This window comes from Sminthopsis crassicaudata, chromosome 3 (genome assembly GCF_048593235.1).
Source record: "Sminthopsis crassicaudata isolate SCR6 chromosome 3, ASM4859323v1, whole genome shotgun sequence".
Lineage (NCBI taxonomy): Eukaryota > Metazoa > Chordata > Mammalia > Dasyuromorphia > Dasyuridae > Sminthopsis > Sminthopsis crassicaudata.
In genome coordinates, this window is record NC_133619.1 from 456,287,405 (window position 1) to 456,302,271 (window position 14,867).

At 33.3% G+C, this 14,867-nt stretch overlaps 1 protein-coding gene across 1 annotated transcript in view; it reads left to right on the top strand.

Annotated features, from left to right (window-relative positions):
* Positions 1-14,867, top strand: part of PLA2R1 (phospholipase A2 receptor 1) — a 178,670-nt gene that overhangs the window by 149,623 nt on the left and 14,180 nt on the right. The window contains exons 20-25 of the mRNA XM_074303317.1: positions 13-152; positions 5,127-5,244; positions 6,117-6,247; positions 6,587-6,734; positions 11,939-12,177; positions 13,159-13,327. Of these exons, the coding sequence (XP_074159418.1) occupies positions 13-152; positions 5,127-5,244; positions 6,117-6,247; positions 6,587-6,734; positions 11,939-12,177; positions 13,159-13,327 (945 nt within the window). The remainder of the gene's footprint in view (positions 1-12; positions 153-5,126; positions 5,245-6,116; positions 6,248-6,586; positions 6,735-11,938; positions 12,178-13,158; positions 13,328-14,867) is intronic.

Below are 14,867 nucleotides of genomic sequence, written 5' to 3' on the forward strand. Positions count from 1 at the left end.
GCCCTCTCCAAGGACTCTGGAGTAATGAAGATTGCTCTGTTCCTATGTCCAGTATTTGTAAGCGTAAAAAAATTTGGGTTATAGAGAAAGAGAGAGATGTACCAAAACAATATGGATTATGTCCCAAAGGATGGCTGTATTTTGACTATAAGGTAAACCCGATTTCAAGTGGTAAGTTATGTTTCTATAAAATGGGGTTCCATTTTGAGAAAGTGAAAAAGAAATTAAAATGACTTTCAAGATCGAAAACTGTGAGTTGGAAATGGGAGGTTAATTTTTGGCTTTCAACCTACTTGATAATTTTTTTGTTTGTTTGTTTGTTTTTTGTTTTTTGCTACTCCTTGCATGCTAATATTTAGGATGAGAATTCAGCATTCTATTTATTCCTCTCTTCCTGGGCACCTTCTCAGCTTTATATAATCTGTTAATATGGCTAATATATTCATTTGGGCTCCTGTAAACTTGATTTTCAGTTATTTTATACATGTGAGTTTTACCTTGAGGCAAAACTAAATTCCTCCAGGACACAGCCACAATTTTCCATTTCTACTTTGTCTCCTGTGTCTGGGCCTGCTATCGTGTTGTGAACACATTATGAACTGAGACATAATTGTCTTTGATTGTTTAGATCAGTCTCAAGCCTCACAAAGCATTGAATCTCCATGCAAACTGAAATAAAAGAAAGATTTACCAGTAGGGCTTATGTTACCTTAGAGCTGTGATTTCACAGACTATGCTTAATTAAATCCTGGATATTTCCTCTATCTCCTCTGTCATGCCTAGTTTTTATAAATCATTCTATCGGCCTTAGGTGGAAGCTGTTAACCATGAATGCCAAGAGTTGCACTCATTTAACTATTTGTTATTTTGATCATTTAGAGGAAATTCCAAGTAAGTCATGATACCAGGGTTTTCATACTGTTAAATGAACAGACTATATACTATTAATTGAAATGTTCACTCTATTGCAATAGTATCCTATTCTTTTCTCTGATTTTTATTCTGTTGTTAACTTTACAAATCTAGCCATTATTGTCATACTCATGGTCCAACCAGCTCAGTGGAACAGAGAAGTTTGTTAGACAATATGGATGATCTCAATGACCCACAACACCAATTATTTCTTATCATTTTAAGCTGCAAATTCAGCTTAAGTTACAGTATAAAAAAATTTAGCAGTTTACACCATAAAATTACAAACTAAAAGATGTTAGCATTTTAGTGGGTCATAAGCTCAATATGAGTCAGCATGCAATTTAGCAGCTAAAAAAATAAACAAAAAAATAATAATATTGAGCTGATTGAAGGACAAAGCTTCCAGGAATAGAGAAGTGATGGTTCCATTCTCTGCCCTAATCAAACTTCATTGGAATATTAGACTCAGTTCTAGACACCACAATTTAAGAAAGATACTGAAAAGTGTTCAAATGGAGGCATCTATGATAGATAGCATCATGAAAGACTTTAAGGATCAATTGAAAGAATGGATTGTGTGAATCTTAGAGAACAAAAGAATCAGAAAGGCATTTGGTAGTTGTTTTCAAGTATTAAAAGGACAGACATATGAAAATAGAATTATGTTCATTCAGAGCATAAACAGAAGTGAAACATGGAAACTTCAAGGAAGCACATTAAGGTTTGATGTTGGACAAAATTTCCTAATAATTAAAGCTGTGGGATCCATTGACTAGAGAGATGGCTGGTTCTCCTTCATGTGGAGGTCTTCAAGAGCAACTGAGTAGCCTTTAAATGAGTTTGTTTTAGAACAGATTACTTTTGTGTACAGCTTGGATTACATGGCCACTAAGGATCTTGCAACTCTCAAATTCTGTGATTCAGAGTTTCATTTTTTCTTAGTGTATTGTTAACCTGTTTTTGGTCCTATGTAGGAAAACTGTACCTTCTCAAACATGCACATTTGAAATAATTAAGGAACAAATTTGTAGAGGACTGTAAGTGCAATATCAGTACATCAATAGAGCACTGGGCTTGGAAATCATGAAGGCTCATCTGCCTGAGTTCAGATCCAGTCTCAGATACTTACTAGTTTTTTGATCCTGGCCAAATCACTTAATTCTGTTTATCTCAGTTTCCTCATCAGTAAAATAAGCTAGAACAAAAATGAAAAATCACTCTAGTATCTTTTCCAAGAAAGCTCCAAGTGGGGTCCCAAAGACTTAATTATTATCCCAGTGCAAACTGATTTTATCATTAGTCAATAAAGTTAGTCAATATTTATCAAACACTGTGCTAAGCACTGGGAACACACACACACACTTACACACACACACACACACACACACAAGTAAGAAAGTCCCTACTCTCAGGAAGCTCATAGTCAAATGGGGGAAAGGTAAGAAAAAGATGACAAGAATTTACTAAATGCCTTCTATTTGTTTTTCTAAGTGTTTTTAAAATATGATTGTGATTTGTAAATATGATATAATTTGATTCTCACAACAACCCCGGGAGATTGGTGTTATTATTATCCCCATTTTATAGTTGAAGAACTAGAGGCAGCCAAAGATTCAATAACTTGCCCAGATTCACACAATTGGGATGCCAAGTAGATGAAGAAAATCCAAGTATGACTTTAAAAGTAGAAAAAAATAAATAAATAAATAAATTTCCTGACATCACATATTTGTCAAAGAAGTCTATCCCAATACTACCGGTCAAGCCACTTTTTAATATTTAACTTATATCTCATTCTTTTAAATATTTAAGATGCTCTCAAATGTATTAGTGATCTCATCGATGTGAGTATAGCACATAGAGATGTAGTTTGCACCCCATCCATTTTCTCCCATAAGTTTTCCATAGAGCATCTTTTACTATGGGTTCTTTCTTTTGTACTCTCTTCAAACCATTGATAATATTTTGGGAGGCATTATTCTTTTTGTTTGTTTAAATCATTTTAACTTTTTTCCCCATTTTCCATATAACATTTTCCCCAATTACGTGTAACAAAGGCATTAGTCTTGAATTTAAGCCACAGCAGTTACCATAGTTAAACAGACATTTTTCATTCAGTCCAAGTCCATAATTAAACTTCCAAAACAATATTTATTCTATGCTATTTTCTTCCACAGTGAACTTTGCAGATGATAGTGGTAAAGGAAAGACATTTTAGCCTCCCATCATTAATTTATTTGGAGCAAATCCAAACAAAATTCTGCCAATATAAGAACACACTGTATTTCTAAAGCAACAGAGATAAATGTGTCCAAAATATTCCCCAAAAGACCACTGATTTGAAAAGACCACTTTTCTTCTTTAGAAGAACTAAACTAAACAAAAGAAATAAATTACTTTCATAATTTTATCTCCTAATAATTTTAGGTAAAAGTTTTACACTAATAATTCAAAACTGACTTTGAGTGATTAATTTTGTGGTATAATTATAGGAGTCCCTTCTCCAAGAAGAGTAGTTCCTCTATGTTATATACAACTCCAATACTTTGAAATCATGTTTATCAGTTTCTCTTCCAATGACTCATGGGAGAGTGATTGATTATTTGTTCTCTATACATATGATAACTGAGGCTTGAGATGGTTGGACTTAGTGTCTTTTCCCAGCATTTCAGAGAGTCCACAAAACTCCTCTTTAATGGTACAAAACATTCCAATGGAAATCCTTTACAAAAGCAACTTGACCAGCATTCACCCAGAAGGAAAAGTGTTAAGGTACTTGCTGCTTGGGAGCTAGGCTTTATTTTAGAAACAAAGGCCCACATTTAGACACAAGGAGCCTTTGTGTGGGGAAGGAGGGCACCAAACTATTCTAATCATTCCTTTCTCTAGATAGACTATACTCTTCCTTTGTTACTTTTTTATTTATGGTTCTTAAGACCTCTAGATTGACTCGGATTCATTGTTATATGTACCACAGAGTTTGTAATCTAGCCATTAATTGGTTTCATACCCTGCATATTTTTTTGAACATTCTCTTCTGATTAATAAAATGTTTTATTTGAAGGAGATACTCGAAATACAGGAAGATATCTTCAGTTCACAGTAACAACACAGATGTTCACACTATTCATTGTGGCTTAAAAATTGTATTTTGTGCTATGGCTTAGTTTTCATTATAAATAAAAATACCTCACCACCTATTAGAAAATGTGGTATGGCATAATTTGGAAAAACAGTGTGAGATACTACTGCCACACTCAGTTGACAAATCTTGGTCAAGGTAACTGTGGAATATTTTTTTCAGAGAAATTTATATGGTTGTATTAGTGAGATTTCACTGGTGTCAGATAGAAAACATGAGGCAAAGTCAGCAATAAATAATAACTTTCTACTAATTAACATATGCTACCAATTTTAAATGCATAACTAGAAGCACAGGAAAAGGAAACAATAAAATTCTCTTTCCTGAAAATAAAAAATGAAAACAAAAGCAATGACTTTATACTGATTTAGTTAACATCATTGTTAATGTAATGATAGAAATTGTTAATACCAAATGTACTTTGGACTACCATACCCTAGGTCCCCCATCTTGCTTTAAGCACAGCTCAAGCTGGATCTCAGTTTCTAGTGTCCTTGTCCTGCTTCCACTGGTATTCATGATATGAAGGGCAAAACAACTAGAATGAAGTGATTTTCCTTACTTGGATTGCCATTCATGAGCAAACTTCATGCTATCTCCTTTCCTCTCATCTTAAAATTATAAAACTTTGTCATGACTCTTTGATTAGGAAACTCACTAGACATCTCCAGTGTGGCAAGTTTGCTATCCTCTTATCTCAGTGAAAAGTGCTTAACTCATAGTTTTGATTTATTTCAGGCTGTAATTCAGCTCAATCTAATCAAGAGGAAGTATCTTAAGACTGGGAATTTAAGGATATTACTGAAATTCTGACATTGTAAGGATTACTTATTAACAATTTCATTATGTGAGCAGTTATAGTAACAATTTTCTGTCAAAACATATGCCCAGAAGTTCATAGGTTTGGAGCAGAAAGGAATGTCAAGGTCATCTAGCCCAGTCCATTTCACTGTTGAAGAAATAGAGTTTTAGGGAGATTAAGTTATTTGCTCAGGTGACTTTGGTCACATAGGCAAAAGTCTGTTAGAGGAGAGAGAAGTAATACTTTAAAAATAAATTTTGTCTCAAGTGCTTCCTAGTGGAAACACCAAAGGATCCAAAGCAACAGAGAACCTGGAAGAGTGCTCAGAATTTCTGTGCTGAAGAGAATGCAACACTTGCCTCTATTCAAAATGAAGTAGAGCAAGGTATGGTATTGAAAGTTTAATTTGGTAAAATTATCATTAGACAAGTTTTTTATATATTTGCTTTAGGTGTGTGTTTTAGTTACTTCTTTGTGTACATGTTCCTCTTCCTCAAAAAAAAAAAAAAAGGAATTTAAATACCTAGAGGACAAGAATTATTTTAGTTTTTGTGTCTGTGTCCCCCAGTGCCTAGCAAACACTAGGTGTTTAATAAATACTTGTTGAATAAATGAATGTTTGAATACTATCAGTGTTGTTCTAAAAATAAAAATCACATTCAAGGTGAAAGTTGTAAGTGCATCACCAAGACTGTATAAATATTCATCATTCTAAACAATGATCATTCAGATGGAATGTAAAAAGGCTAGGGTGGTATATGCATAACAATAAGCTGCTGGTGTTGCATTCTTTCTCCCCTAGAGAATAGTATGCAGAATGAGAGGATATGTGTGATCAGTTTCCTAAATGGCAAAGAATGTAATATGTTGTTGGTGCAATGAATTTTCCCTAGGCCATTTAAAGATTTCTCTTCCCAGGATGATTTGGGTTTTCACCAGCTGTGCATTATAATTTAAGTATAGTAGAGGGATTATTTTTTTCAGTAAAACAATCATTACAGGAACATACTAAAATTGTTTTGTTAAATGTGTGATAAGACCCCAGGCCTGACCATTTAATGTCAGTGAACAATGACATGAAATAGAAGAAAAAATGCATTACCTTAAATAAGGATAATGTAACAAACTCTTACCGCTGATTTGTAATTAAGTTTCCTCTTTATTTAAATGTAGTAATCATGGCTACAAACAGGGATGTGTGATTACCCAAATGGTTTCTATGATATTAATGTTAGTAATGTATTCTTGTTTTTGCAGCTTTCATTACAATGAATCTTTTTGGACAGAAGGTTAACGTTTGGATAGGTTTGCAGAGTGATGATTATGAAAAATGGCTAAATGGAGAGCCTGTAATATATTCTAACTGGTCTCCAGTTGAGATAATAAATGTAAGTTGTAAGATATAGTTTTCAAAAGTCACTTAACAAATGATTTTATTGAAGAAGGAAATTTTAGTCTAAAGTATCAAGGTTTTTATGATACCTGGTGGAATTTGCATTCATTTTTATTGGTTTATTTTTAACAAATTAATTTAATATGTTATTCAATGAATACATTAATTCTAATTATCACTTGTTATTTTTGCTTTATGATAAATTCAGTGAATGAAAAGTATATGAAGATATATGAAACTATATGAAGTAATTGATTAACTAATTGCACATGAATTTTATAGTAATTAGGTCCATCAAGAATTTTTTTTAATCATGAATGAACTTTTTTTTAAGAGTAAGAACCATAACTCTACAAATATTCAAGAACAAGTTCCTCTCTGTGCTTTGTTATCAAGTAATCCTAATTTTCATTTTACTGGAAAATGGTATTTAGAAGATTGTGGGAAAAAAAAATTTGGATTTGTCTGTGAAAAAAAACAAGGTAAGGAACATTTTTTATCCGTTTCATTGGTCAACATTACAGTCAATCTTCTTTTTCATATTTAATATAGCTATGCCCTATATACTTCAGCATATGCCCTCTTTTCAGTGACCTCCCAAGCATAGCAGAGTTGGTAATAAAGCCTGCATACTTATTTAATTTGTATGAGAAAACTTCACTGCATGGTCTTGGACTAAGTTCTCTATTTAGTTGACAAGGAACACATCCTAAAGTATATAGCCAAGTTGAAGGAGTGAGGGGAACCAATAGGTTGCATTAACTCTAATCCATCCCTTGCAAATTGTCCCTAGGACCAAATCTGGCATAGGATACACTGTTTTTCATCCTAGGAGTCAACACCACCAAAGGACTTGATGGGAGTTCAAAGACAGAAAAATTGAAACTACAAGACTCCAAAGATCTATTCTTTAGAACTGCCAATGAGCTCTAGTTTATTGATGTGGAGTACGGGAAGAACTTCTTGTGTCTGTCCTCTGTCTAAGAACATAACATTAATGAAGACAATGAGCTGTCAAACTTGAATAGACTATCTTGTGTACTAATGAAGAATTTAAAACCTCCATTCTACATCAGTTAATAATCTGCAAACTTGAAACCACTAACTACATTGTCACGTATTACTATTATTATTATTGCATTTAAGTGATATGTAAAAAAATAGGAAGTACTAAGTAAAATAATCTGGCATGAAATCTTTTAGTCTTCATACTCATTGTATAATCATAATAGAGATAGGTGAAATTCTAAAACAGAATATTAGTTCAATTAGACTGTAATCAATAGAATTATAGTCTATAAAGCTGAAAGAAACCTTAACAATTATCTAGTCAAACTCTCTCCTTTTACAAATAAGGAGACTGAGACCTATTGGTTTTTTCAAGGTCAAACAGCTATTGAAAAACAGAAGTGAGATTTGAATCCAGATCTGTTTGACTCCAAATTCAGTATTCTTTCTAGTATAAAATACTGTCCCTGAGGGAATACTAGGGAAGGGACCCAGAAAGTTGTCCTGGAGAATCCCCTAAGAATTTTAGAGCTATTTATACTATGTCAAAATTTTGAACATGTTACATATTTCTCTCTCTAAATAATCACTCCTTTTCTGCCAACTTAATTTAAGAATTTTATATTCGGTCATTTATTCATTGCACAAAACATTTCTATTTAATTTCAACTTATTAGATATAGCCCAACATCTTAAGCTAATGATAACTTTTAGGATTCTTAATCAGTTTTCTACCGTGTTAGCAAATAACTCTCAGTTTTGTGTCATCTGAAAATCTTATAAGCATATCATTTGTGCCTTTCATCCAATCATTAATAAGAATGCATGATAGCACAGAGCCAAGGACAAGTCCCTGGATCCCTCCACTAGAAACTTCCATTTAAGTTGATATCAAACATCAATGATTATTCTCAAGTTTCCAATTATACAACTATTTAAACATATTATTTAGCCTATTTCTCTCCATCTTTACACTAGGAAAGCACAAAATTTTTTTGAAAGCACAATCTTTTAAAAGTAAGATTATATCCTAGACTATGATTTCATTGTCATCTGGACAAGGAGACTTCCTCAACCAACAAGCTCACATATCCTCTGCCACATATAGTCTAAAAGATTTGTACAGAGCACTGAGACAATAAGTGACTTACCCAGAGTCACACAATTGGTGTCTGTCAGAGGCAAGATTCAACTCTCTATCTACAGTTCCACATTAGCTTTGCTAAAAATAAGGCCAGCAGTTCTCAAATATTTTTATATCAGGACTCCTTTATACTTTTAAAAGTATTGAGAAAATGCCATCCATATACAGAGGAAGAACTAATTGTCTCTGAATACAAATTGGAGCATACATTTTTTTAAACTTTTTCTTCAGGTTTTTTTTGGGGGGAGAGATGAGATCTATATTTTCTCTCACAACATGTCTTTTATGGAAATATTTTGCATATCTTCACATGTGCCTTCTTAATGGGGGTTGAGGTGAAGAGGAAAGGAGAAAATCTGGAACTCAAACTTTTAAAAACAAATGTAAAAAATTATTTATATGTAATTAGGGAAAATAAAAATATTAAATAAAAATAAATATAAAAGTATTGAGGATTCCTCCCCAAAGAACATTGGCTTATCTTAATATCTTAGTAAAACATCTTACTATCATTGTAAAAATAGTTTTGACTTCACAATTTCCCGTAGGTGTCTCAGGGACCTTTAGGGACTCCCAGACCATATGTTGAGAACCACTGATGTAGGTAAGTTATTTCTCTGGTATTTCCCTGACCAGGATAGTAACCAATTAAAAAAGAAAATGAAGATAATCAGACATGTTCTTAATAAAGCCATGATGCCTTTATTATTTCATAGATTTTTATTCATTCTGTAGCACATTCTCTCAATTTGATATTTGATATTGATATTGATTATATATGTGAAATCATGCAAAAATATTTCAATATTAACCAAGACATAAAACAGAACATAGACCCCAAAAAAAAGGGGAGGAGAGAAAGTTTTTAAAAGTATGCTTACTTTTAAAGTATCCAGATTCAATTTTCTTTCTAGAGGTGAAAAGGATTTTTCATCATGGAAATTGTCTTGGATCATTATCTTGATGAAAGTGGCTAAGTCCTTTTCAACTGATCATCCTTGCAATATTACTGTTACTGTATACAATGTTCTCCTGATTCTGCTCACTTTGCTTTGATCTGTTTAGATAAGTTTTTCCAGGTTTTTCTGAAACCATCTTGCTCATCATTCTTTATGGCACAATTATATGCCACAACTTGTTCAGCCACTCCCCAATTGATGGGCATTCCCTCAATTTCCAATTTTTTGCCATCACAAAAAAAGTTGCAATAAATGGTTTTGTATATTCAGGTTCTTTTCCCTTTTCTTTGATCTCTTTGAAATATAGAATCAGCAGTGGTACTGCTGAATCAAACAAAACACCCAGTTTTAAACTGCTTTGAACAAAGTTCCAAATGTCCCTTTATGCTTGTTTTTTATGATCACTTCTTCTCTCTAGATTTCAGAATCATAGAATTTCCAAGCTGGAAGGGATGCTCTGTAGACAAAACCTTCTACATACCTGAAACTTTTTTCTGTATCAATTTAGACAAGTTTTCCAAAGTTTCTCTGAATTCATGTTTTCAATTTGTACAGAAAAATAATATTCCATTGCATTCATATATCTTATAGGAATTTATACAACCATTCCTTGTTTCTAGTTTTTTGCTACCACAAAGTGTTATTAAAAGTTTCATTTTCAATGAACCCCAAGATTCATCATTTGATCATAATTATTGAGGAAATTATAAAACAACCTGGACCAACTCTGCATACCATATACCAAAGTAAACTCCAAATGGATACATGATTTAGATATAAAAGGTCCTATTATAAATGAATTAGAAAAGCATAGAACAAATCCATGGATAAAAGAGGAATTCATGATCATATCAGAAATAGAAATTACAGAAGATAAATGGAAAACTGTTATTACATAAAATTAAAAAGGTTTTTTTTTTCACAAACAAAACCAAAATGACTAAACTTACAAGGGAAAAAGTTAAATAAGGTAAAAAATTACCTTTTTGGAAATTTCTTGAATAAAGGTCTCATTTCCAAGCTACATAAGGAATTTATTTAAATTTATAGGGATAGGGGCCATTTCCCAGTTGATCAATAATCCAAGGATATGAATTGTTTTCTGAGGAAGACATTCAATCTATCAAAAACCATATTAAAAAAATGTTCTATTCACTTGTAATTAGAGAAATGCAAATTAAAAGCCAGTGTGAGGCTCCACCTCATACTTATGGATTGACAAATATTGGAGGAGAAAATAGGCACATTAATGCAATGTTGTTAAAGCTATGACTTGGTAGGGCTTTTCTGGAATCCCACAGACATCAAACTATTACAAGGGATACTAAGCTACAAAATAAAGAAAAATCATGTTTTCAGTTAAAGTTTAAAAGGCTTGAAAAGGGTATTGAACATGAGCCAGTGGGGATTAATGGATAAAGAATGAATTTTTATTCCAGAAAATCTACTTTCAAATTTTGCCTCAGACACCAGCTTTTTGTGACTGAACATGTCAGTCTCTCAGTACCTCACTTTTTTCATCTGTAAAACAAATGGGAAGGAGGGCCTTTGATCCCAATGACTGCTTTTTTTTTCATCTCTAAATTAACAATCTTATGATTCTGCTTTGTTGAGTCTTTAAATTGTACCACAAACACTCCCAATAATTTCTAAATTCTTTTATCCAAAATCATAGATTTAAATTTGGAAGGATCTTTAGAAATCATTTTTCAAATGAGGAGCAAAGGTTGAAAGATTAAGGATTTATATTATTACTTGCTGCCTTAGGAAGGGAGTAGGTAAGGGAGCTAGAGAGAAAAAAATTTTGGAACTCAAAATTTTACAAGGAAGGAAGGCAAGAAGGGAGGGAGAGAGGAAGGAAGGAAGGAAGGAAGGAAGGAAGGAAGGAAGGAAGGAAGGAAGGAAGGAAGGAAGGAAGGAAGGAAGGAAGGAAGGAAGGAAGGAAGGAAGGAAGGAAGGAAGGAAGGAAGGAAGGAAGGAAGGAAGGAAGGAAGGAAGGAAGGAAGGAAGGAAGGAAGATGAGAGGGAGGGGAAAAGGAAGGGAGGAAGGGAAGAAGGAAGGAAGGAAAGGAGGGAGGGAGGGAAGGATGGGAGAGAAAGAGATGGGGAGAAGAAAGGAGTGGGGGAAGAGAGGGAAGTTGATAGGTTAAAGACCTTCCTTATCTAGGGTTATACAAATTTAATAAGTGTCTGAGATAGGAGTTGAATCTAGGTCTTCCTAACTTCAAGTCCAGCACTCTAAGAAAGGCAGATTTACATATTTTTAAGCACCATTCAGTAGAAATTGTTTAAATAGACTACCCACAATTCTAATAAGTAGTCCTTTTGCTAGGGAATTTCAGTATTTATGCCAAAGTTTCAATGGACAACTATTAAAGTTTTGTCACATACCCACAATTTAGAATCCCAGTTCCTGAGGCATGCTATAAATGAAAAAGTCAATTATAAGTTGAATAAAAAGAATTCTAGGATATACAAATCAGACCTGGATTTTAACCCTGACTTTGCTACTAACTAGTGGTATAAATCATTTCTCCTCTTTGAGAACCTAACATGATTTTTTTAATTGTTACAGATGCTTCTGGACATTATATAAATGAATCCAATATGTATCCTATTCCAGAAACATTAGAATATGGAAATAAAACTTATAAAATAATTAGTGCCAATATGACCTGGCATGCTGCTTTAAAAGCCTGTATGGAGAATGGAGCAGATTTAGTCAGTATTACAGACCAATTTGACCAATCCTTTCTCACTGTCATCATCAACAGACTAGGACATGCCCACTGGATTGGACTCTTTACCTCAGATGTAGGTACCAACTTTTTTTTTAGGTATATTTGTGAATAATTAAATGTTTAGAGGGGTGGCAAAATAGTTATGGAAAAAGAACTGGTGACTTGGATTTGAATCCCAATTCTGACACTGACTCTCAGTATGACCCTAAGCAAGTCATTCATCTCACTGAAACTCAGAGAAATTTTTTTTGTACTTTCTGACTCATAGAGTTGTGAGGAAAGTGCCAATAAAACTAAAATGCTGTATAAAAATACATTATTTTTCATCCACTTTCTTACTGCATATGGCCAATAGGAATTTATCATGTAATATTTTACCTCATGTTAGTGAATTGGCCTACCTATTTTCTCAGTTTTAAACTATCCCATCATGGCCCTTTTTGGTGTCTGTAAGCCTAATTTGATTATTCTCTTTAGCACTTATCAGGTACTTAACATACCTAATACATAGTAGAAATCTAAATGTTTTTTGACTAACTTACTAGCACCATAATTTCACTAATTTTTGAGATTTAACTTATAGATGCTGTTCCTCTCACCTTAGTACTATGGTTTGGAAAAAGTGTGATTATTTATTTGAAAATTGCAGATATCCCAGGATTTGGGGTGAAGGGGAGTTATGTCTTCTAATTCTCAGGTTTTAATCCTGACACCTCTTACTAGAGAGGTGGAAGTAGAATAAGGATATCAATCCAATCTAGAGTTCAGCTGTATGATATCCAGTTTGGAAGCGATCTTTATTTAGAGAATTATTGTCATGCAAAGCAGAGATCTGCAATATCTCTGCTAAGAACCTTTAATTCAATAGTACTTAACCTGGGGTCTAGGAACTTTTGTTTTTACCATTTCGATCACCATAGTTCAATATAATTAGTTTCCTTTTTAATCTTATATATTTTATGTTATACATTTCAGGCCAGGAGGGTTCAGGACACACACATATCCACACACACAAATTAAAATCACCTACTCTAATCAAAATTTCCTTCTGTAGAATGGTCTTAATTTTGAGTGGTCAGATGGTACCAAGCCCTACTTCACTTACTGGGAAGAAGAATCATCATCATCTGTGGGTGATTGTACATTTGTGGCTGTTAATGGACGTTGGAGGCGTACAGACTGCGAAACACTTCTGCAAGGAGCAATCTGTCATGTGTTAAAGGGTAAGATCATGACTGATCAATGTCATATGGCAAAAAGTTTACCATTTATTTTGTTCAACTTAAATTTATTTGCTAATACTTGAAAGATAGGCTTGAACAGAGCAGAACTCATAAAGAGGTATCTATGACATCTCCCCAACGTCCATATATTTTGACTTTACTTTTCTTTGACAGTACACTAAACTAAGAATTAGGAGATCTGTGTTACAGACCAGATTCTACCATTACTAAGCTGTGCAGTCTTGGGCAAGTCATCTCTCTGAAACAAACTTCCATGTCTGGAAAATGAGGAGGTTGGCTTAGATGGTTTATAAGATGTCTTCTACATCTGATGTAATATGATTGAGATTGATATCTATGGAGTATATGAAATGTGGACTGGGAGTGGCAGCTAACAAATGCAAACTAATCCTCCTAAGTCCTATTACTCCAGTATTCCAATAGTCCTTACTTAGAACTAGTAGTTTTCAATATTCAATCTTAAATAAAGGACTACTGAAGTGAATGCAAAGATCTGAACTTGTTAGTTGTGTTACCTTTAATTTTCTTAACTGTTTATTTTATTTAAATGTTTTATAAATAGTTCTTAGTTCGTGAAAATACATTGGGAAAAAATCCATGGAAACGAGAATAAACACATGCACAATTTATCCCTTTATTAAGAGATAATGGAGACAACAGCTATTTAATAAGCAAATCATTAGACTGAGGGCAGCAGAGTGAAAGGGCAAATACAGTTTACTAATTTGCAGATCATTAATGGACTTGGGCCAACTAATGGGCATCAACTGTGAGTGATACACAAGGACTTTATAAAGTCCTTATGGACTTCTATAAAATGTGATAGTTTGGGTTATAAATATGATAGAAATACTCTTGTCATTTAAAAATCAAATTTATAAACAATGAGAACAATTACATTATAAATGTTGGCATAATATTGTGCTTTTTCAGATCGTATGCCAACTGTAAAATAGCTACTCTAGACAAAGAATCTGAGCTCTCTCTCCTGGGATCAATAGAATTTATCCTACTTCAGTTCATTAGACTGTCTGGTTCTTTAAGATAGGAATCATGCTTATTTTCTCACTATTCTCCATAATCTCTAGCACATAGCACAATGAATATATTAACTGCTCAAAATCATCACTAATTACCATACCATTTACAGATTGTTTCTATAAGACCTGCTGCATAAATTAGTAAAGATACTAGACTGGGAGTACGAAAACCTGTGTTGTCATCTATAAGCTCTGACAGTAGCCTGATGTGGAATCTGACACATGTCCTTTCATCTCTTTGGGGCTATTTCCACATCTATAAATGAAAGAATTTAAGCTAAATGATCTCTATAATGCCTTTTAGTTTCAATAGTGTATATTCTCACCTAGGCTTTTAACATTTAAAAATGAAAAGCTTAAAATCAAAAATATGAGAGGCAGCTAGATGGTGCAGTCTGGCCTCAGATATTTAACACTTCCTAGCTGTGTGATCTTAGCCAAGTCACAACCCCAATTGTCTCAGAAAAAAAAAAATCAAA